General features: G+C 46.4%; 1 protein-coding gene across 9 annotated transcripts; it reads left to right on the top strand.

Moving 5' to 3' along the window:
- Nucleotides 1–1,763: 1,763 nt before the first annotated feature.
- LOC128342423 (protein ABHD14A-like) lies at nt 1,764–16,869 on the top strand. 9 transcript variants are annotated; one of them, XM_053289694.1, is made up of 5 exons: nt 1,764–1,920; nt 8,462–8,732; nt 10,609–10,727; nt 12,750–12,985; nt 15,704–16,869. In XM_053289694.1, the coding sequence occupies exons 2-5, from the start codon at nt 8,467–8,469 to the stop codon at nt 15,884–15,886; spliced, it is 804 nt and encodes a 267-aa protein (XP_053145669.1). In that variant the 5' UTR covers nt 1,764–1,920; nt 8,462–8,466; the 3' UTR covers nt 15,887–16,869. The 9 variants fall into 9 exon arrangements, with proteins under 9 accessions (XP_053145669.1, XP_053145673.1, XP_053145668.1 ...); XM_053289698.1 differs by having other exon boundaries at nt 1,772–1,920; nt 8,493–8,732; XM_053289693.1 differs by lacking the exon at nt 1,764–1,920 and adding an exon at nt 2,105–2,338.
- The last annotated feature ends 7,049 nt before the right edge of the window (nt 16,870–23,918 follow it).

Genomic DNA, 23,918 nt, shown 5'->3' with positions numbered 1-23,918 from the left:
TGGCTTCTAGGAAAAGTGGGGAGAGTTTTCTCCCCAATGGCAGGGGTTCAAAGTGATACTCTTAGGTGGGAGAGGGACTAGCAATATGCCTGACATTGATGTCACAAGTATTCACAAGCAACTTATGCCGGCCCCCAGCCCTAAATGGTTTCGAATACGAAGGGCGTGACTCATGCAATCAACTCTTTGAAAGTCTTTAAAATTCCAGTTTGGGTTCGTGCCTTGAACTATTGAAGGCGACATGCCTTGAACCATTGACGGCTGAGTCCTTACCACAGACTTCAGCTGGCTCACAACCAAGCCAGGGTTCATGACTGCAGATTCTACTTAAATGGAGCGGTGGGGGAGAGGTGAGCTACAAAGCCAGGGAGGCTACAGCTGCTTCCTTCATTCAAGGTCACACAGTAAATATGGATCTTGGAGCCATGTTGCATCGAAATGTACTTGCATAAGAGTTTTGTCTATGAGTACATGTCTGGAGGAAAAGGGGATACATTTTTACTAGTCTTCAGGTTTGTGTGAGCCTCCAGATTAAAAGATCCACAGTGTTCCATTTACCTACTTGGGCAAATAAACATCTCCAGAAGAAATAGCTTCTTCAGTCAAAGTTGGCAACTGAATCTCTAATTCATCTTCTCTGCTGTGTTTCAAGTCCTCTGGAGACCACTTGAGTTGTGGTCATGGGAGGAAGTATAGGTATCTGATTTGGGAGGCGGGGCCACTGCAGAGCTGCGTTTCTGTGCCTTTAGTTGTGGATTAACAGCTTTGCTCACTGTTGTGGTACCATGGCATCACAAACTACACTTTCTGAACTACACTTTCTATATCCAATTGCAATAGAACTACGCCCTTTATTGCAGTGGTTTCCAATCTTTCTGCCTTCAGGGAATCCTTTCCACAAGGTCCCTGTGGACTGCAGAGGATTCTGGACCACAGAGCTTCCAGATCTCTAAGGGCTCAGAGCCTGAGGCTGAAGGAGTCGGGTAGGGTGGGGTCTGGAAGTCCAAGGGTGGGAGCTAATAGCACCTGGTTGTGGTTTGATTTATAAAATAAAATGAAATATGAGAGAGAGATCTCAAGCCTTTTCTGCCACTTGATCGCTGCCACAAGATAGTCGTTTTCTTCTTTCCGTGTTATTTATGTTGCTTGAATTGGTGTCTGCCTCTCTGTTCATTTTGCCCCACAGACAAAGAACGTTACTAAGCCAAGAAGAACATGTGGGAAAAGAGGAGTGGTCTAAACTTTAGAATAGGGTGGGAGAAGCAGGGGTAGTAGGCTCTGTGAAAAACACCTTGGCCCCTTGCTTCTGGTTCTTCATCCTACAATTTTACTTCTCCCCCTAGTAATTCTAAAGAGGCTTCAGATCCTTAACTTTTAGGTCAAAACCTGTCAGCCCCATGTATGTTCAGTTCATTGCCAGACCACACATTACAAAGAGTGTGATCTAGGACTTCAACAGCACCTGCTCCCACGCGAATCTGCCTGGCATTGCAGATTTGCACCAGAGGTGTCGCTGCAGGAGGCAGACGGTTCACATTGCGATCCCCTGGGTTCCATGACCTCTTTTAGAGGAAAACGGGGTCAAAACATTACTTTTTCTTTTTGTAGAAGTCTTTTTGTAATTGTTTAACACAGGGGTTCTTCTTCCCAATGTTGGATCTCCAGATATTGTTAGACTACAACTCCCATCACCCTCAGCTACAATGGCAGCCATAGTGGCTGGGAATGATGAGAGCTGCAGTCCAACGTCATCTGGGGACTCAGTGTTAGGACTCCTGGCATTTTAACACACTCGGCCCTCTCCTACGGCGCCGGAAGAGGAGCAGTGGTATGTCTTGGTTTCCCCCAAGAATCACCTCCGCCGCTACTGATCTCCGTGAGGAACTTTAAAAATCCGTGGCTCTTGTAGCTGATCCCTTGGTGAGTTGGGGGAGGGCGTTAAAGGTTTACAGTGCAATCTGTGGGAATCCATACAGTGCATTCCACGGGACGGGACAAAGGCAGTACGGCTTCCAAGGAAAAATGCACGGGCGGGTTCCAAGTTAACTCAAGCACATAAACATTGCCCCGCCCGCCTTGCGTCCACTACTCCTCCCACCACCCCCCGGGACGGTGTTCCACCACCACACCGCACGGCCTGCGTTTCCGCCGCGGAACCAGCGTAGCGCTTCAGTCGGCCACGAGGGGGCGCGCTACGATTAAAGGCGGCGGGGAGTGATTCCGTGTGACCCCAGATCTCAGTGTGGCGTTCAGCGGCCGCTGCCGGGTGGGAAAAGGCTGGAAGCGCGGAGTGGGGGAGGGGGCCGGGAGCAAGATCCAGCTGTTGCTGCTGCTGCTGGTGAGGCGCTCAAGTGCAGGTACCGTCAGCCGGCCGAACGGTCGGGGGAGGCGGGAGGCCGCCCGCGCCAGGCGCTGGTGTGTCGGTGCTTGCAGAGCCTGCCAAGGCCATGGCTGGCTGAAAGAGGCCATCACGCATAGGCTGGAGACGGGGGATGCATGAAGCCCATCCCGGGCGCGGTGTGTGGTTGGCCTCGGTGTGATTCCCGGGGTTGAAGGGTGGGAAACCGACCGTGCCTCAAGCTGGCTGCTCTCTGGGGCTCGGCTGGGGATAGAAGGCCTCCTCCCCACCGGCCTCCCGAGCTTAGAGGGCAAGCAAGGCGGGGTCTGGGTTGCCAAGAGCCGCATACAAACAGCCCTCACTCCCTGCTTTTAGGTTTGGAGGTTGAAGTCGAAGGTGGGGGTTTTTTTGTTTTGTTTTTTTAATGTGACTCCGAAAAACTCCCTAGGGCAAGTCTTGTCTCCTGCTCTGTGCCATAAAAGCTTGTAGCAAATAATGCCCCCTCCTCTCTCCCAATTACCTTTTCATGTTTTGTTATGTGTTCTTGAAATGTTGACTAGTCCAGTGATAGGGAGGGCTGTTAATCAGTAAAGGTGCATATGAAGCAAATGCTATATATCATTACTGAAGGAAGTTTCCAAGAGAGGGGGGGAGGGGATGAGAGATGATGACCCTTGGCCCTGTCATGTCTGAACACCTTTGTCTGGAAGTGAGTGACAAGGATTTGCTGGGCTATAGCATTAGAGGGGGTGTAAAGTACAGTGTGCCATGGAGTCATTTTTGACTCCTGGTGCCCATAGAGCCCTGTGGTTGTCTTTGGTAGAATACAGGAGGGGTTTACCATTGCCTCCTCCTGCCTAGTATGAGATGATGCCTTTCAGCACCTTCCTATATTGCTGCTGCCTGATATAGTACCAGCGGGGATTCGAACCGGCAACATTCTGCTTGTTAGTCAAGCATTTCACCACTTAAGGTGCCAGAAGGGGGTGTATATATCAAAGAGTGTCATAACTCACTTGTTCATCTCTGTGCAAGCTGCAAAGCGTAAGGGGCTTCCCATGAACAGCCTCTTTGTGATTCTTCTTCTGCCACTGAAGCTGCTGCTGGAGGAGGGGAAGGAAGAAGGTGTGTATGCAGAAGGAGGCAAAGAAGGCTTGTAAACAAGGGTGTGTCCTGTTACACTTAAACCAGGCAAGAGCAGTGGGAGGCTGTGAGCTTGTCCCAGCAGGAATAGTGCAGTCTGTGTTACTTCTTGAAGATGCTAATGGTATCCGGTTTCCTGAGACAGAATTAACTAATGGAGGAGACGCAAAGACACCCTAAAGGCCACAGAACAATGCTGCTGTCAGACTGTGGAAGAGCCCACAGTGTGCGCCTCTCTCCAAGAGTGGCGAATTCAGTGCAAGAGTTGTTAGAGCAGCTAGTAGCTGAGCGTGATACATTAGGCCAAGCCCTGACTTCTCTTTCGGCTAAACTGGCAAAGCTTGAGAAGCACTTGGAAGAGACGAACCACTGGGTTGAAGCTCTGGAAGCAAAGGTGGTGTCCACCCAAGGCTGTGTAGTGAAACACTCTACTTTGATGAGGGAGTTGGCAGCAGGGTGCCTGGTGGCCAATCGCAGACTGGAGACCCTGGAGAACAAAGTGCGAGCTCGGAACTTGCGGGTCACCGGTGTCCCAGCAGCCGTGGGAGATGTAAATCTCATCCCCTTCCTAGAAAATCTGCTGCTCACTGCCTTGGATTTAAAGGGGAAAGAGGTTCCCATTTGTATAGAAAGTGCATATCGTCTCCCAGCAAGCAATGCCCAGGAGGGTAGAGGCAGAACTGTGCTATTAACACTCTCCAGTGTACAACATCGGGAGAGAATACTGAAGGCTTCGTGGGCTTCGCGGACTGTAGAGTTCCACGGACATCGGGTATCTTTCTTTCCTGACCTCAGCCCAGCCACATATGCCAGGCGGAAGCATTTTGTTGCACTCAAGCAACAGTTCCTGAAGGAAGGTACTCAGGCTTATGTGTCCTACCCTGCAAAGCTGAAGGTTGTGCACCAGGGAAAAACCTACATCTTCAAGGACTGCGCATCTGCGGCTCAACTGCTGGATAGAATCAGACAAGGTAGTTGGTAAAAGGAGAAAAGAAATAAGAGTATATCTGGAGGTATAAGTTGAAATCTGAGACTGTCTGGAAGCTTTGGCTCTTCTTTCTTGTGGCTGATTGTGGGCTTGTTGAAGTGTGGCTTGGCTTTCTCTCTTCCTTGATATTTTGCATAAAGAGCAATGGTTTGTAAAGTAGATGTAGTGAAAAGAACGAGACCTAGTTTGTTTTCCATTGCAAGGATCCTGTAGTGCTTGGGAGATGCTATGTCTTGGGCTATGTCATGGGTTAGTAATTGGTTCCATTCCCCTCCTTGATAGGCAGAGGTTAACTTCCTTTGAAAGGCAACATCGGTGCCATAGTAGATGCTCATATCAGGGCTACCTCCTGTGGCGTAAGTAGTAATGGTTATTTTGCTAATAATGTCAAGGGGGTATTACTCAGATGAATGTGGGGATCTGGTCCCAAGCCTTATCCAGGCTCAGCTGGAGGTACCAACTGACTTACCATAGAGTGCACCTGAAATGCGAATTGCTAGTCTCAGTAACTAGAAAGCCTCTGCTCAGATTTCTCTCCTGAATCCCTGGCTAGAGAGGGCAGCAAAATACTATAGTGTGGTGAAATGATGGGGTGCACGAAACTGGGGTACAAGGAATGTTGTAACATTGGAGGGGGTGAAGACAAGTCTTCTGGACCTGCCCTCTGATACTCTGGTTCAGACCCCCAAGTCTTATACTCTTCTTCAGCTTTGATGGTCCTTTGCGGGGCGGTCAGTTCACGTGTCTGTCAAAGGTGCCAACGTGCCATCCCTGACGCCAGCCTCCAGGATTCCCATCTTAGAAGTTATTGTCTCATCCTTACCCTCCAGTGTTGTGATCTGTCTGCATTCTAATCCTTATCTCTAGCACCTCATGACTTGATGCCTCAAAGGTGGTAGTCATCTTCTCTTGTCTTAGTCTTCAGCCTTGATTGATAAGCATTAAATGCCATAACAATTGTTGTATTCCTTCCTGACCCCTGGGTCATTTTCAGTTACCATTGGCATTGGTGTGAGAGGGGGAGACTGGGTGTGAAGGGAAATAGGGGAGAGGATTACAATGGTTCTCTTTCTTATACAGAATGCAATTGCCAGGTCTTCGTGGTTCATAACAATGGTATACATAACATAGTAACTGGTTTTCTTCTAAGCTATGGTCCTAATACATAAAATACAACTAGCAAGGAATATGGAGCTCTCTTCTAGTCCAGGTTCCAAAAGTAAGGGCTTGTAATCAGCAAGGTCCTTTGAGTCTTTCAACAAGTCCAGGGCTCGGTTTCCTTGAAGCAATATCATCTTGTCACTGTTCTTTGGAATGAACTATGCCTGTACTTAAACTGAATATAGGTAAATAAAATCATAATGGAGGTTAGGGGAAAGGCCATGAGGACTGTGGCTCTTAACAGACACAACAGTCTGGAATTGATCAGGTACTATGGGACAAATGCTTCCAAATAGCTTTGCATGTTGAGGGTTCAACATTACAGAAAATATACATCTCTTTTGGCACCTTATTAGTAATTCAACTCCCTTGAAATATTCTTCCAGTTTGGTATTAGTATTAAAATGACATCATCTGAATTACACTGTGCAATTTTCCTATTGATTGAAATACTCTGAAAACACGGTACTACATCAGAATGTTGTAATACACCAGCCTTGTAGATGAGTACCTTTAGCAGCCTGCTTGCTTGTATTTATTTTGGTCACAGTGTAGCTTGAGTGGTGGAGTCTGGCAAACTCATCCCAGGTGAGTAGCTCATTACAAGGCAACATTTAATGACCTGTGATTTGAGCCTAGACACAGGTTACGGTTTGCTTGCTTAGACCCTGGCAATAAATAAGACACACATACCCCGCACTTGAGAGAACTTCTCCCAAGAGCTGTAGCAATGTTCTGTGGTGGATGTACCTTCATCCTCGTCATTGCCTTTGCCTTTTCTCTAGCTGATCTTAAAAGGTTGGTGAAACTGTTCATGCCATTGTAAATTGATGAAACGCATCAAGATGGTGGCCTCTAAAGCATCTGAAAATAACCTCCCCTGGTGAAAAGTCAGCTAAAGGACATGATGCCTCAGGCTTCAAATTGGTCCCTAGCCTAGGTGCTTACCGAAGACATCCTAGGATGGTTTTTTCCACTTAGCACAAAATGTGAAATAGCTGTTTTCTCCGTAGGCAGTTCTTCCATGGGCTTCTGCAGTATGTGATTCTGGATGTAATGACGTGCCTTTTCGTCACCCCTGAAATTCATTCCCTTACTACTATCTTTCTGTACATAAGATGCAATCTCTGCAGTGCATTAGGTGAAAACACTTGTATTTATGCTTCCCTGCCAAAAGCACCAGGCATATTTAGATATATGTAAAGTAGGTGAACCCAACCAAGCATTTTCTCTCTCTTATAGCAAGTGATCTGAGGAAGACAGTCTTGCTCCAGGCTTTTGAATTATCTTGTGATATCTTGAAGCAAATAGGCCTTTATTTGGTGGGAGAGGGAGGGGGCAGTTTTGGATTCAAGAGGCAAAGGCAAGCAGAAGTTTGACCAAACTTAGCCTGACAGTAGCAGTTCTAGCATGGATAGAGAAGGCCGCAGGCTGTCAGAGCTGAGCAGGATTTTGCACTACAGCAGTGAGTAGGAGCTGATAGTGAAAGAGTAGTGAACCTGAAGCAAAGTTAAGCCTTTTTTGAGTCTCAGTGGGCCCTAAAAACTGAAGTCAGTTGGAAAAGGGAAGACAGTAGGGACAGAGAATGTGAGTCCAAAATCTTTCTGGGAGGATGATGCAGTGGAAAAGGGGAAAGGAGAAGGTTTGCCATATTTTTCTTAACAGGTTTCTAGTGCCTTTAACACTTTTGTGACAAGCTCCATTTCTGCTCTTATTTGCATGGAAATGCAGTCATGGGGAGTTAGAAACTCCCCATGAGTTCTTAACTCATGGGGTTAAAAACACGAGAAGCCAGTTAAAAAGTAGCTTTTCCATGTTTTTAACATGGGAAGCCATTCAGCTCAATGAAAATTTGTGGGGAGGGGGCAAGCTGAAAACAACCTTCTGGTTATTCATTGGTGGCTGCTTTTTCCTGTGTTTGGTAGTCTCATAGCTTTGCTATGCTAAGGACCAAACTGCAGGTTATGTACACATGTTGTGTGTGTGTGTGTGTGTGTGTGTGTGTGAGAGAGAGAGAGAGAGAGAGAGAGAGAGAGAGAGAGAGAGAGAGAGAGAAATAATAGCCTTGAGGATGGCTGCAGCTCATTGAGGTTGTGGGAGGGATTTAATCATTTCCCCCCCTGTGCTATGGACTGACTAATTGGCTGTTTGACCAATGTAAATAGCATTTGTGGGGGACAGGGTCTGTCATTTTCATCAGGACCACAATGTGAAAGGAAAGGTTAAATGCCCTCTTTCCATGCACTGCAGTCCCAGTTGAGAATCTCCACCCCCACAGCTTCTTCTATAACATTTTAAAAAACCCAAAACATGCAAAGCTAACTAAACTGTACATTTAACATAACATGTAGTTTGGCCTTGATAGTATATAACAGAAAGCGGGTTAAAGCATTATTAGTAGTCCAATATGGCATGGTTATTGAACCATTCAAGCAGACACACCCATGACTGATCTCCAGAGTTACCAAATATCATTAAGGCAGGGAGGATATCGCCAGTGCAAAGACAAGACTGTGATGGCTGGTATTGAGTAAGCTGAACCAACTGTCTTGGGCTCTCAAAGTCACTAGACCTCTGTGTTAGTAAATCGGCTATAACCATTGTAGGAGAGATTTGGGGGAAAGCAGTTCCTACTCTGCTCTCAAATCAAGGGACCAGTATCCAGATGGGTCAGGACATGTTTTGTATAGAAAAGCTATGCTGTCCTTCCTTGTCCTGTGCAAGTCTCTGTTAGTGAATGGAGTCTGCTTGCTTCCTTGCCATAACGTGGCACCCCCTGCACAGCCTCTCTGATCCTAGTGGTTCTCTTTCTCCCTCTAAAACTCTTTCAGAAAGGATGACTATGACTTTGATCCGCAACAGGCTGGGGCTGCTGGTCTTGGGAGTCCTCGTCACCTTCGTCCTCTACCTGTTGCTCCCTGCAATCCAGCATGAGAGATTTACATCTTCCATAGACATCCCCAAGCCACGGGCTATGGAGGAAGAGATGAAGAAGAGTCAAGGCAATGTCACTATTTTGACCGGGAAAGTTCTACAGAACCCCTCTGTCTTTTTCAGAGAAGCTGTAATGGTACGTAAAGATGGGGCTCCCACCACTGAAAGGTAAGCTGTCTTTTTTAATGTCTCTGATTATAAGGCATTTGATTAGCACCCATGATGGCCTATGCTGTTGGGGAGACTCTTCCAGATTTTCTGGAACCTAGAACATAAGAACATCCCTGCTAGATCAGGCCCAAGGCCTATCTAGTCCAACATCCTGTTTCACACATTGGCCCACCAGATGCCTCTGAGAAGCCTATAGGCAAGAGGTGAGGGCATACCTTCTAAGGCATATGCGCCCGTTGTGTGCGCGCGCCCATCTGCCATGCACGCGCACGCCCAGTACTTCCGGCCATTGAGCGCAGCAACGGGGCAGCAGGGAGGTATGCTGCAGCCCCAAGGGGCTTTGATACAATGGAGCACCAGCGGGGGAAATGCGGTGGGAGGGGTAAGTGCACCCTCCCCTGCCTTTAAGGGAACACCCCCGCCGCCTCCAAAAGCCGAAATGGTCCCAGTGGCCGAAACGTTTCAGAGTCCTCTATAATGGCCTCCGAAATGTTTTGGGGTCAAGCCTAATACCTGACCCTTGGTGAGCACCAAATATTCTTTGCTGAACCAGTGTGGCGGTTACTGAAAGCATCTTTGAGTTGAAAGCATCCAGATAGCATCTCCCTTTCACTGACCTTTTTCTCATTCTTAGTGAAACCTTGCATAGCCACTGTATTCTGCCTCAGTGGTGGTTGCACTTCTGTTGCTATAAATGACCTTTCCATGAAAAGGAGGACAAATGCATTTGATCTGTTCGTTTATTTTTGCATCTTTGAGTGGCAGGTGATGTCAGTTACTGTGGCTAACTGTTCAAATCTAGTCCTGGCTTCTGGGTCAGTCGAGTTGCTTCATAGATCTTTTTGTGCAAAGACGTTCAATGCAGCAATAGCTTGCTGCGAAGTCTTGCTGATACTGGAGTTTTCCTCCTGCTTGTGTTATGCTAACCTATTGACTTTTCAGATAATAGGTTTATTTTGCAATAAATGTGAAGTTGCTGCCAGAGATCCAAACATCTTCTGTCCATCCAGCTCACTATTTGTAGACTTTCCCAATAGTAAACTGCAATATTCCATCATGGGGGAAATGAAAAGCTCCCCCCATCCCCTGAAATAGCAGTTTGTTGCAATTGATAGTTCTTTGGTTGCATGAGTGTCACGGGTGCCTCCTGGTGAGTGCTTGCAAGATCATTGTGACTATCCGCTTGCTCCTTTCCCACAGCATTTTAAAACTTTCAGTTTATTTCTCTATGTTAGACCTGAATGCCTGCTCCTGTATTGCTGCAGCATGGGCACATATTGCCTCTTAAAAACTGGGAAAGAGAAGCTTGGAAATGGTCATCAGCCCCTATCCCTTGCAGAGGTTGAGAACTCTCCCTACCGTGTCTCCACATTTTTCATTTCATTCTAGGCTGGGCACTTTTCCTAGCCAACACTGGAGCATGCCTTTATCTCCTCTCAGAAAATCTATACCCCTGATCCCAAATCCTGGCTAGATCTGGGTTCATGCTAAGAGGGTAAAAAGGGCGTACAGTATATTTCTGACCATCTCCAAAGAGTCTATCCCCTGCTAACTGGGCAAAGAGGCACCTTTTACCGTGGTGATTCTCTTTATTTAGCAGGGGGAGAGTAACTGGCCCCATCCACCCCCAGCATAGTACTTCCAGTGACTGTTGCTGGTGTGTGTCTTATGTTTCTTTTTAGAATGTGAGCCCTTTGGGGACAGGGAGCCATCTTATTTGTTTGTTATTTCTCTTTGTAAACCGCCCTGAGCCATTTTTGGAAGGGCGGTATAGAAATCAAATTATTATTATTATTATTATTATTATTATTATTATTATTATTATTATTATTATTAGACTCTTTCTCTAAGCCTTTCCCTGGATTTTTCTTAGCAGACTGGAGGTGATCTTTCTACATGGTCAGGCCTTCACTTCCAAGACATGGGAGGACCTGGGTACCTTGGCTTTGCTCTCTGAGAGTGGGTATCGAGCAATAGCCATCGACTTGCCTGGTAAGAAAATGCTGCTGACTTGTCCATGTTGGCATTGACCTTTTGCCTTCAGCTTTATGTGCTTTTGCAGCTCAGGAGCCGGGAATAACTGCACTCAACATTGTGGCTGATATCCTGACTAAATTACTCATCAGAAGTCCTCTTTAAATTAAGTAGTCCTTTAGAGTAACTCATGAGTAACTTGGTCTGGATGTTAGCCTGTGTGTCTGGCTCCTTGGTCAACATCTAATTTTTAAGAGGAAAAATGAGCAAGGGTAGCTAGGCCCACAAAATTTGCTTTGCCCACTAGTCTGCTCCAACTGGGCCACAGGCAAAGGGTTCTTTAACTCGCTCCACCAAAACAGAGGTAAGGACTCTCTGCCAATGTCTGTATTTAACTTGAGGAAAAAGTAGTTGTTGTGCATCATCAGAGATGGGTCCTTGGGATAGTCCCTAGGTGGCCAATTGCTAGTCTAACTGGCTTGTTTCAGAGTGCCATGTTCTTTGAAGGCTGTGACTAGCAGCACTCTCCATATTTCTTGGATACATTCTTCTTCCAATCTACTCTCTGTGCTCACTGGGGGACCTTGCTTATTCCCTGCTCTGGGATTCTTTGCCATAGTTACTCATTGCCTTGGAGATGTGGTGGAACTAGCCTATAAAAGTTTGGCTTGCCTCACAATGTAAGATGGCTTCGAATTACTGATAACCAGTGGCATATGAGTTAGAAGGCTCTCTAATGCCTAGCTGTGTAGTTTGAGTCAGATGGCTATGCCGACCTTGAAGGAAGCCAGGACTCAATGTTGATGCAGGTTAGAAGTGAGTTGGGGAGCAGCCATGTTGTGGCAGTTTTTCTTCTGGAATATTCTCAGCTCTGCTTCGTCAGCTCCCTAGAGCCTTTCTTTCAAAGCTAGAACTAAACTGAGCACTGCATTTTGGACAGACCTCAACCCTGCTGGAGTGACTTGTGACTTCTTCCTTCTGTACAGATGCCCTTTCGTTCCCCAAATAACAGCAGGCATTTGTATATTTCCTTTTTGTGGCTGCAAAACACAGTTATCCTTAAGCAGTCCCATAAGGTGGGCCAGTTGTATTACCCCATAATACTGAGGCTGAGAGAGAACATGGCTTGCCCAAGGCCAGCTTGTGAGTTCATAGCTGAGCTGAGAACTTCCTAACTCAAGTCTTTCTCTTAGCCATTGTAACTACACCAGGTCTGGAGAACCTGAATACCTGGCCTAGCAGTCCCCTTTCCCACCGTTGACCAAGGGCTGTGAACTCTTGGACCAGCCCTTTGGACCTCCCAGTCAGATCCTGATTGTCCAGTGGATCAGCAGTAGGAAGACAGTCCTGTTTTGTTCTTTACTTTGTGGGGGCAGGGCAGCATGGCTTCCACTTGTACAAGAGAAACACTTCTGGAGGCAGGGGTGGGTGGGTAAGATTAGTAGCTGTATTTAGGGATGTGCACAGAACTGGCAGGGGCCGGTTAAGTGATGGGGTGGGGGTGTGGCTTTAAGGGCAGGGGAGGATGCACTCCCCTGCCATGTTTCCCCCGCTGGCACGCGATTCCCTAAAAGCCTGTTGGGGCAGCAGCGTACCTCCTTGCCGCCCTGTCCTGACGTGGACCGGATACAACTGGAAGTACTAGCTGTGCTTGTGTGCATTGCGCACACCCCGACAGGCTTCTAGGGAATCGTGCACCAGCGGGGAAATGCGGTGTGTATGTGTTTAAGTGTATCCCCCCCCGGCTTAAAGCCATCCCCCCCTGCCCCCGCCGCCTCCTTCGAACCTTCGACCCGGCCAGGGTTCAAAAGCTGAGTGGCCAGATTTGGCTTTTTAAAAGCCAAAGTCTGGCTTACGGCCCATTTGACCCACGAGTATACCCCTTAGGTTCTGGCAACCTTGGAGCCTTTGGAGGCCCGTAAAAGGGCCTCCAAACTGGTTCGTGTACATCCATAGCTGCAGTGTCTCTGCCACTCTGTTTGTTGTTGATGCCTGTGTCCTTGCAGTAGAGTTTCTCCAGTTCCTTTTGTTTCTCAACAGGCTACGGGAACTCCCCGCGCTCCAATGCTGTGGAGACAGTGCCAGGCCGTGTTGCTTTTCTGCAGCAAATCCTTAAGGAGCTGGGCCTTCAGAGACCGGTTCTGATCAGCTCGTCCATGAGTGGCCGTTACTCCATCCCATTCCTTCTGGCCAGTGGGGAGCAACTGAAGGGCTTTGTGCCCATTGCACCTGTGAGCACCAAGGACTTCACTATTCAGCAGTATCAGAAGGTCAAGGTATGGGATATGGAGCAGTACAGTGAAGCTACTTCTCATATGATCGTATGGAGCTCATTTGATAAGGAGAATGCAGGGGCACGTTTAGATTCTGATTCCAGTGGGGAGACAGAAACGGGTGAGCAAGGCTGAATCTTATGGACGCTGCTTGGATACTTTGAATAAACCTATGCAGAACCAGTCATCTATATGCCATATGTTCACATGGCAAGTACATAATCTAGCTTGAAATCTGGTATCCCAGGAAGGTCAGCCCTCCCTTTTTCTAATGCAAGCTTTCCTTTTGCAGGAAACTGCAGATAATAGTGTGTGGGGCAGTGTCTGAACAATCATGAAGGATCAGGAATTTGAAGGAAGTTGAGCCAGTTTCCCAGTGTTTGGCAGCTTTGGACAGCTTCAAGGATTTGTTTTGTTTGGTGTTTTGCTGGCTTTCTGTCTCCATTCCTGGACAGTCACAATCTCCATGCCTTTTCCTTCATTCCATTTTGCTGCCCCAGTCTCAAGTTCCCAGTCCTTTAAAGCCTCCTTGGGCCAGTTCCCACAGTAGTTGGGAGGGCAGGAGGGCGGCAGCCAAGCTGAGATGCAAGGCAGAGCTTCAGCCCTTGACTTCACTGGTTTACAGCCAGAACTCAACCGTCCCGGGGAACCCCCTCCGACCGAGGGTATCCTCAGCAGAGCAGGAGGGGCACCAGGAGACTCCTGTCCAACATATACCCCATCTCTGTCCCTCCCCAGTCAGGCGTTGCACCATCACACACACACACACACACACACACACACACACACACACACACACACACACGCATCCTCCCCTGACCCTGCACATGGGCAAGCAGCATCCTACGTCACTGGTCCCACAGGCAGTGGACCTGGCTGCTGTCACATGGATGGCCAGGTCTTGCTAGCCGTGATGTTGCTAGCCATGGCATGCTATGCTGTAACTTGAAGAGTATAGTGATTGTCACTCATGTAGGTTTGAGTTCTACTCATGTGTAAAGTTACTGTAACACCGAGTAGGTATAAAAGCAGACACCTGTGTATGCAAGCCAGTTGCCCACTGGCTCAAAGTAAAGAGTGTTTTGTCTCCTGCTTCCATGTGAATTCTTATATGTCTGCTGGGTGCAAACATAACAAAGCGGTGGGAATGGGAATGTGCATGTTGGAGCAGGTGTGAATGGGTGTCACAGGCGACATTGGCTGTTGCCAGGTACAGTGTAGTCAAATGTGTTGGGATCCATAAAGTCGAGTCAGAGTGCTAGAGCACCAGTGTCTGGCATCTGCCCTAGGTGCAGGTGTCAGTGGTAGACATGCAAGTAAGAGTGTGTCGCGTGTGGATAGCCAGGATAGGTGAGCATCATGGGTTCACATGGTCAGTGGATCTTGGTTTGGAGCATCCCAAGCTCCGCCACCCTACTTCAGATCCTAGGTGACCGATGCTGGTTTTCGCCACGAGATGGAATCGAGATTCCTGGTGTGCGAATTCATGTGATCACGTGGGTAACCAGCATTCAACCACAATTCCTGTGATCATGAGAACCTGCCCTTTAATTATGGAAATTGGGTAACTTTCCTCGGTGGGGAATGCATTGAAACTTGTTTCATTTGCATGATTTTGGATACAACACTTAAGCAGAGAAGAATGCACACTGGGTTACTGCATCTCGGCAGCTCTCTCTATTGTGCAGATGCAACTATTCCTAACAACTTTGCTTTGTGTCCGAACGTCATATATATTGAAAGCCTTTTGCAAAGTAAGTCTTGCTCTTCAGGCGATCTCAGTTGTGTAAGGTTGTCATCATGTATTCCTTTCGGAGAGGCTTGGTGCTCTGCATTCCCTTCTCCCCTGACTGCTAGTTAGCTTTTATTCTCTGCTTCTCAACAACAGGCAAAGTCCTGCGTCATGGGATATGGTCCCACGACACAGCTGATGTATACTGATGTGCAGAACTAGGAGGTTGAAGTGGAGCTTGGAGGAACCTAAGTAAAGTTAGTGATTTGAGGCAGGTACTTGAAGAGCAATCACTATGTCTTTATGGCCCCAGACAGAAATAAGCTGGTGCAGATAAGTTCTCACGCAAGTGGTGATATCCTGTCTACTGTGGTGCTGTCCCTTACACTTCTTCCTGTGATAAGGATCACCTACAGAGTAGACATGTCCTTATGAAGGAGTAGAACATCAAACACTGTGGCTGTACAATCTCCATGATCTCCCATGTTTGTCTTTCCATACCTTGATGTTTTCTGAGGCCCTCCTTTGTGTTCAGTCCCCCTTTAAGTGGGGAACCAAGAGGGGGAGTAGCAAGGCCTATAAAATTATGGCTCCATCCCTCTAGAACTCTGTACTGAGAAAGCTCTGATCAACCCTCTCTAGCCTGGATTCATAAAAACTGTGTATGTATCCAGGCTTTTAATGAAGTTAGATGGGTTTGGCTTTTGCATACTCATTGCTGCTGGTTCTTACTATATTGTGACTTAGTCTCAATACGGTCTTTAATTTGCAGACCTAATAGTACAGATGTAGTGTGTGGGGGTGCGGTGCGTGTGCCACCCTTAGCCCTTCCATCCATTGGAAAGGCAACCCAGAAATGCTATGAAAACCAGTTCAGTGGGGCTTTCCAAGAACTGCCTGCAGGCCTGGTGGATCATGCTCTGCAGGCTCACTTGCACAAGCCCCTTGGAAAGAGCATGGCTAATGTGTTAATATTTTTTTCTCTCTAGACTCCAACTTTGATCGTCTATGGAGAGCGTGACGCTGGCCTGGGCGCCCAGTCTCTCCAGAGCCTTCAACAGATCCCCAGATCCAGGGTTGTCATGCTGTCTGGAGCTGATCATGCCTGTTACCTTGATAAGCCTCAAGAATTCCACAAGGCCCTCCTGGACTTCCTGGCTGAGCTAAAGTGATGGAAGAATCCTTGCCCTGCCACCCACTTCCTGTGAAAGGCCAAGTCTCTGCCACGCAACTGGGGTGCTGCGTCTTTGAATCTGTTACTCCACATTTCAAGGGCTACAGGGCTTGCTGACTGCTCCACAAGAGGAGCTTCTCCCTACTTGCTTGTGGGGCTGCTTCCACTTTGCCTGCGCAGGCTTGACTGAAGGAATCCTGCAGTCTGGCAGAAATACTGGATTATGGGTGGATGACTTAGGGGGATTCTCCCCACCGTTGCTGCCACCTCTTCAGGGTGTTTGTGGTGAAGAGGTCTGGAGAATTTGACAGTCTCTTACCCATTTGAGAGCTGATCGCTCTGGATGAAAATGCAGCTGCAACTCTAGTTTCTTATTTCAGGAGCACAAGCTACCTGTGTTGGGTTGAGGTGGCACTTCTCCACTGACTATTGCTTCTGGCATGCATGCTCCTGTTCTAAGGATCAAGGGCTTGCCACATGCCTGTTGTATTATTTTACCCCCTATCTTGGTTCGGGGGTCCTAGAACTTGCCCATCAGTGGAATGAGACCAAGTATGCTGGTGTGCTGAAGTGTGCCCCCAGTAAGGCGTGTGTGTGTCCTTGTGATAATCTGAACAGGAAGAAACCACTGTTAGAGGTGGTGTTAGGACTGGCCAGGAGGCTTTTGGGGAGACTTAGGGTAATCCTAAAAACTATTTCACCCCCCTCCCCTCTTTTAAAAAATGTTTGGTTATTGCGATGCCTCGGGGCTTCGGCAGTAACAAGTTGGTGGTTGTATGTGGGTGATTTTTGTTCTTGTTAAGGAACGTTAAATGGACTCTCACTCAAGGACGAGGGAGGGTGGATATAGGGAGAAGTAATGCAATAAGTTTCCCAAGGAGCACAGTCCTTACGTTAGGAAAGTGATGATTACTTTTGCTCACTGGGTCATAACCTTGTAGGATTCTGAGTGTTAGAGGTCAATAAACCATTTGTACAGTTCTTTCTGTGTGGGCATGCACATCTTACATAGAGACTGATGGAGCAGGCAGGCCTTGCTTGGCAGCAGCATGTGCCTCCTGTAGATTTTCCTCTGGGTCAGTGGGCTTCCTTGCTGCCCATCTGCATGTAGATGCACTGATTTGGGCAAATGCAGTTTGATCTATTCTTATCCAGTGCTCAGAACAGGATGCCCTCCTACTACTTTTCAGGTAGCTCTGAATCATCCTCCTCCTTTCTTGAGCCTGAGCTAACTTGAAGTGAAACCTCCTCAGTTTCCATCTCCCATTTTAAGCATTAATTCTTAGTCATAAATGCCCGACTCAGAGGTTGAGCAGCCTCTGAAGACTGTTGTGAATTGAGAAGGTAGGCAACACAGCTGTTATTGGAGAACTGCGCACACATCACAATGGAGCCATTGCCTTTTGGCTTGATGTTACCACTCATGTAACATGTAATTTGGCTTTAAAGGGAAAGATAGTAAAGTGATCCCCAATCTTCCTTGAATTGTGCCATCAAGTCAGTGTCAACTCCTGGCAACCACAGAGCCATGTGGCTTTCTTGGTAGAATATTGGAGTGGTTTACCACTGCCTTCCTCCTGCGTAGTATAAGATGATGCCTTTGCCATTGTCACTGAAGTGAGCATCCACCTCCAGCACCTTCCTATATCTCTGCTGCCTGATATGGTTGACTACAAATGAGCCCCTGGTGGCGCAGTGGTAAAACTGCTGCCCTGTAACCAGAAGGTTACAAGTTCGATCCTGACCAGGGGCTCAAGGTTGACTCAGCCTTCCATCCTTCCGAGGTCAGTAAAATGAGTACCCAGAATGTTGGGGGCAATATGCTAAATCATTGTAAACTGCTTAGAGAGCTCCGGCTATAGAGCGGTATATAAATGTAAGTGCTATTGCTATTGCTATTGCTACAAATAGAGAGAGTCAGCATGGTGTAGTGGTTAGAGTGCTGGACTAGATCCGGGGAGACACGAGTTCAAATCCTCATTCAGCCATGATACTCGCTGGGTGACTCTGGGCCAGTCACTTCTCTCTCAGCCTAACCTATTTCACAGGGTTGTTGTGAAGAGAAACTTGAGTATGTAGTACACCGCTCTGGGCTCCTTGGAGGAAGAGCAGGATATAAATGAAATAAATAATAAATACAAATGTACATTTACTAGGCACAGTCTAGAAAGCACACGGGCAGAGATTTGAACTAACAGCCTCTTGCTCCCTAGGCAAGCTGCTTCCCCACTGCGCCACCACAGCTGATAGGAGTTTATTAACCCACAGTAAACTCCTGTCTGAACAAGTTCTAGTACATTCAGACATTCCCAGGAAGACCATGGTCCCTAGTGGGACATGATTTGCTGTGATGCAAACAGCAGTTGGCTTGAAAGATGCAGTACAAAGTTGTAAGTAGGATGGTGAGTTTGTTTGGTTTTACATCATGAAACAGACTGGTGGGTTTTTATCATTATGAAAGCAAGATTCCATTGCTGAATCCTCATCAAGTTGGGAAACTGCAGAGTACCGTGCCTGTTGTCTTGCTAGTTTTCAAGCAAAGTGCTTTAGCTAGTGAAAGAGCAGTTTCTTTCCTGTGGGCTCTTCTAGAACTAGTGGCCTGCATGGTATGTGTCTTCAGCTGACTCCCATTTTCCCTTCAAGGATAAACACTTCTAGCTGTGGCACAAGTACACAGATCAGTGAAAGAGAATATGTGCTACAGGCCAGGAGGCTTGGTTCCATCTCCCTGCCCCAATGGATGTTTTGTGCGCCTTGGGAGATGGTGAAGTGAAATGGATTACTTGCCAGATGTCTCCAAGAAAAAGGCTTCTTATTTATGGAATGGCATGGCAAGTAACGACCTATTGCTTGTTACTCCAGCTCTCTTGTTTCAGAGACAGGCTGGAACTGAAATGATGCTGAGATCCAAAGTGCTACAAAGTCCATAGCGTTTAAATTGCATGGATGCTCAAGATAATCATTAAAAGACTAGTTAGGCAATAGACCCTTGGTCTGTACATAATGCAGAGATGCAGAGTCCAGCACGTATCTGCCTTTCCACCTGAGTTACCAAGGCAAAATATGGTTTCCAATCTAAATGGAATGCTGGGATATGTAGAACTGGAATATAACGTGACATGGTAGATTTAATTGCTGGTTTACACTTTACATGCCAACATATTCACTGTGTAAAATCAGTCAGTCAATGTTAGTTCACTGACCATATATCTATGTAAAATCTGTATTTTCAACATTAAACACTACTTAAATGGAGAAGTGGGTTTGTCAACATAGAGTGGGCGTGTGCCATGGCCTATTAGAGCTCCCTGCCATGTGTCCACTGCAGATGTACAACTGTGCCTCACACTTTATTGTGTTTACTGCTGCAACCACTGATTTGTATACAGCAGCCACCGTAAAGTGGGAAGCAGAAAAACAGCCACATCGTGAATCAGCCATAAGACCCATGTCAATTTAGTATATAGTGGAAGAAGTATAATAGTGAAGCTCCCTATGGATCACCCTGTGCAATCCAATCAAAAGGAAGCATCCCTTGTGAAACCATAAGAACAGAAGACCACCGTGATCCTATGTGTACCTCAGTAATGTCTAGAGGTTTCCCTGCTGGGCAGTGTTTTGATTTGGATAAAGTTCCAAGACTCGAAGAACTGTCGCAATGAGCAGCCAACCATCCAGGGTTCCAGACCTTGACTGCAGAGAACAGCGTTACTTAGATAATATGTGCTGAAATGCAGAATTTGCTTTTTGTTGAGCAAAGCTCTACGGTTGTTTGACAGATAAGCTTTGGAGGAGGCCTTGTATCTTAAATCCCAGTTAAACTTAAAGCTTAATGCCTCTTTCCTTCAGCAAGGCAGCACACACTCCCTTCACCTCAGTGGCCTCCATAAATATATACCACCTCTTGGTGCTGCAGGGGAACTTTCCCCCTTCCTTTTTGGGGAGAAGAGGCATTTCCTGTTTGTATTCATAATCGAGGTGTACTTCTCTTCAGGGTTTCTGCCTGGAGTGAAGTAGGGAAGAGAATAAAAAAGCCATTGCTAACCTCCCATAACTAAGCACTGATCTGTATTGGAAAGCAACTGGAAATGGAGCTAAACAGGTAGATGGGCCAGTTAAAAATAAGCCATAAGGCCATTCTGCGGCCTAAAATAGGTTTGTACACAGCAGATTGAGAACAGCTTTACTTTTTTGTTAAAAGTATCTGCAGATGGTTGCAAGTTTGGCTAGAGGAAGGATGGAGAAGAGGCTGCTCCATCATCTCTCTGCCCCCTCCCCCCCCACCACCGGGAAGAACACAAGTGCTGATATCCCTGCCCCTGAAAAGGTAGTTTGGGAAGTTGGAGGAGGCTGTGCTCAGTGGAGACATGTCCAAAGGGGAAAGGGTTACTGTTTCTTTGGTCAAACGTGCAGCCCTTGCAAGTGCTTTTTCATTCTACAAACAGATGCACATACACCACCAGCTGGAGACTGACTTGTATCTGCCATGTTGCATCTGAGAAGCAGTGTATCTGCAAAATGCAAGCCTAGGGTGTTTTCCTGCAAGCGCCCTGTTAAAGACTTCTGCATTATATGTTCTTTGGGCTTATTAAACCATCGTTCTAGTCTCTAAAACATATTTGTATAATTTATTGGAGCTGCTGTACATGATTAGGCAAGCTATAAAGAACCTATCTACACCACAGCCTTAAACTGGATTAACAGCCATTCCCTTTCCCCAGGAAGCTGTAATTTAGGGCAGGGGGACAGACCAGAGATCTTTAACAGAGAATTCTTAGCACCAAACTACAATCCCAGGATATTATCAGGGGACCTCAGCTGGCATTAAACCAATACATTTATAGTATAGTTATGCCGGGTGCGGGGGGGGGGGGTAGGGGGAAGGAATACCCAGTTTGGAAGAGAGAAGGTTTTGGCCAGCGGCATATACAAGCACAGCCCAGAACTTTAAACATGAATATCTATGGTGTATGAATTGCCCTGGAACTGTCTCCAAAGTTAGAGGGTTAAATGTCTTCAGTATGATGATGATTTGCATATTGATCCTAGCTGTCTTCAAAGAAACATATTGAAACTTACCAATGAGTGACATCTAAAGCTAGCTTTAATGATTGTTTGGCATATAAACGTCTTCAGCAAATGTGTCATTTTAGCAACCAGCAAATGCTCTCTTTACCTCAAAGATCTAAATAAAACATTCTACGCTCTTATGCTGCCCCGCTCTGTATACCAGCATGCCTAACTCTAAAGGGTACTAGTCTCTTAACCAGTTCAGCAAGCAATCTTGCCTAATCAAAAACAGAACTACCATTTAAATAGCAATCTAGAAGCAGCTGGAATTAGATCCCAGCTCAGAACTACTTTACTAAGGCAAAATAAAATTTGGAGACTCACTGCATGAGGACTTGGGGACCATAATGAAAAGACACATGGTACTATCCTGGAATAGAGCAATACTACATCCAAAAGCACAAACTATGGTTTGTTTGCCCTCCCCCCACCCACCCACCCAAAGGTGTAGTCTGTAGGGAGGAATGATCCTGGAAGGAATGAAATGTATAGTATGTTTTTTATAACTGCTATCAACTTCAGAAAAGACTAGTTAAAAGCAAATGGGCACGTCATCTTTCTTCCAAGAGATCTATTTGCAGTCAGTGAGGAAGACCTACTTTTCTACACTCTGGTGATAGCTTACCATGCTAAGTGAGATGCATTAGATAAAAGAACACATTTCTAAATAGATGGGCTTTTAAAAAATGCAACAGGATGCAGAACTTGCAGTTTAAAAAAGGCAGTTCTAAAAGAACATTTGTGCAGTTCAAAAATGCAAGTCACTTGAAAAAGTAGTATTTTAGATGAAGTAAAAAGTGACTGATAACAAAGATGAAAAGAAAAGTGAGTAGTCCACAATACCCAGACCCTGATCAAACATACCCATTTCTTCCCCCACTGCCAAAGATGCATCCCGAGGTAGACTACTTCCCAGTCTTCACCAGTGAATAAGACTCTTCTGCAATAGTGCTGTCCAATTCTCAGTTCTGAGGATTTTCTTCCACTCTGTAGGCTTCTGGATGTCCTAGAATGCAACTCAAGGCAATAAACTATGTATGCATAAATAAGGAAAATGCACAGGTGTGTATCTGTAGCAGTGCCTGCTATGTGTATAAATTGCACTTGCATACCACTGTGATTCTGAATTTTCCTTTAAAAAAAAAGTTTAAGAAGTCTTCAGGTAAAATGCTAGCTTGGTCTATTCCTGCTTTTAAAACTATATGCCTGTGCCCCATACAAAAGGGACTCAAGCTGTGTGAAGCTGTGGAATTTGTCATAATTTTTTTTTTTTGTTCCGCTTTCACTTAAGTGTTTTGGACGTTTTGAGCCTCTCATAACAAATGAGCATTGCAGGTAGCTGCAGCCCTCCAAAGACTTTTTTTTTCTGATAAATTAAACTACAGAGGCCTGTTTTGGACTCTCATTTGGAAGTGGAAGTTGACTGCTGTGTTAAAGTGGCTCCTTGGGAACATGGTGCTCTGGCTTGGTCACAGCAGAGCTGCCAGAAGATACTTAAGATTCAGGGCATGGTGCAGCTAGGGCTGCAGCACTGAATAAGGACAATGACCTCAAGAGGTTCTGGGAAATCGAACCTATAACAACAGTGAGTTGGTGAAGCTGCCTGGGAATGTTGAGTAACAGGGAGCAGAGTGCAGTGTCATTGCTATTGTCTCACAGGAGGGCTTTGGCTGCACACCATTTATACAAAGGCCTTTTTGAGTGAAACATCACTGAGCAAGTTGGTAAAAAGCCAGGTCCTCTGCTATGTATTACTGCACTTCTGCATCTGTTAATTCTTCTTGTATGCAAACACAGACAGTACAGGTGATCCTGGCTCATTTAGGGTTGGTTTGCAAATGGACGCAAGCACCTGGTAAATGGATTGCCCTGCCTTTGGGCAGAGGATTGCACCAGGTCACGTATGGTTTCTTCTCCCTCTTGACTAGCGGTGATCTATAGAGCCACACCTCAAGGACACAAAGATGAAGGGCGGTTAGCCCATCCCCACTGGGGGTGGAGGCAGTATGATTACTCAGAATATGTATGTATTGCTTTTCAACAAAAAAGTCCTCAAAGTGGTTTACACAGAAAAAGATGATTCCCGGTCCCCAAAGGGCTCACAATCTAAAAAGAAACACAAGATAGACACCAGCAACAGCCACTGGAGGGATGCTGTGTTGGGGTTGGAGAGGGACATTTGATCTCCCCTGCTACATATAAGAGAACCACTACATGAATAGGTGCCTCTTTGCCCAGTTAGCAGGGGAATTCCTGTAATATGGCATCCTGTCATCTGACATATATAATTCTGATGTGTATGCAGTGATTGTTCACACTCCAAAACTCATATTTCCCTTCATCTTCTGCAGTATTGCTTAGAAAGGGTTTAGGAAATTCAGACCTGATGTGCATAGCGTGCACACACACACACACACACACACACACACACACACACACACACACCAGCAAACCACTACCTCAGAAGTTAAATTGCCCTTAATTATACTTTAAAGAAGTGCCATTGTTTTCAATGGAGGGCCACGCCTCTGAAAAGACAAGCTGACAGTTGTACAGTTGTGCCGTTGAGTCGGTGTTGACTCGTGACCACAGAGCCATGTAGGGGTTTTTTTGTATAATACAGGAGGGGTTTGCCATTGCCATCTCCCATGCAGTATGAGATGATGCCTTTCAGCATCTTCCTTTATCGCTGCTGCCCAATATAGGTGTTTCCAATAGTCTGGGAGACATACCGGTGGGGATCTGAACCAGCAACCTCTTGCTCTCTAGGCAAGTTACTTCCCTGCTGTGCCATTAGGTGGCTGTCACCTTCTACACTTCTCTCTCATGTCACAACCTGCTTTCTTTTCACAATGCTCATGTTGAAGAGTGACATCTGCTGGTTGTCTAAGAAATACCATCACTAATGGTCCAAACATAAGGGGTATACTCGTGAGTCAAATGGGCCGTAACCCAAAATT

This window comes from Hemicordylus capensis, chromosome 2 (assembly GCF_027244095.1).
Source record: "Hemicordylus capensis ecotype Gifberg chromosome 2, rHemCap1.1.pri, whole genome shotgun sequence".
Taxonomy (NCBI): domain Eukaryota; kingdom Metazoa; phylum Chordata; class Lepidosauria; order Squamata; family Cordylidae; genus Hemicordylus; species Hemicordylus capensis.
This window is presented reverse-complemented; position numbering and strand designations above follow the sequence as displayed.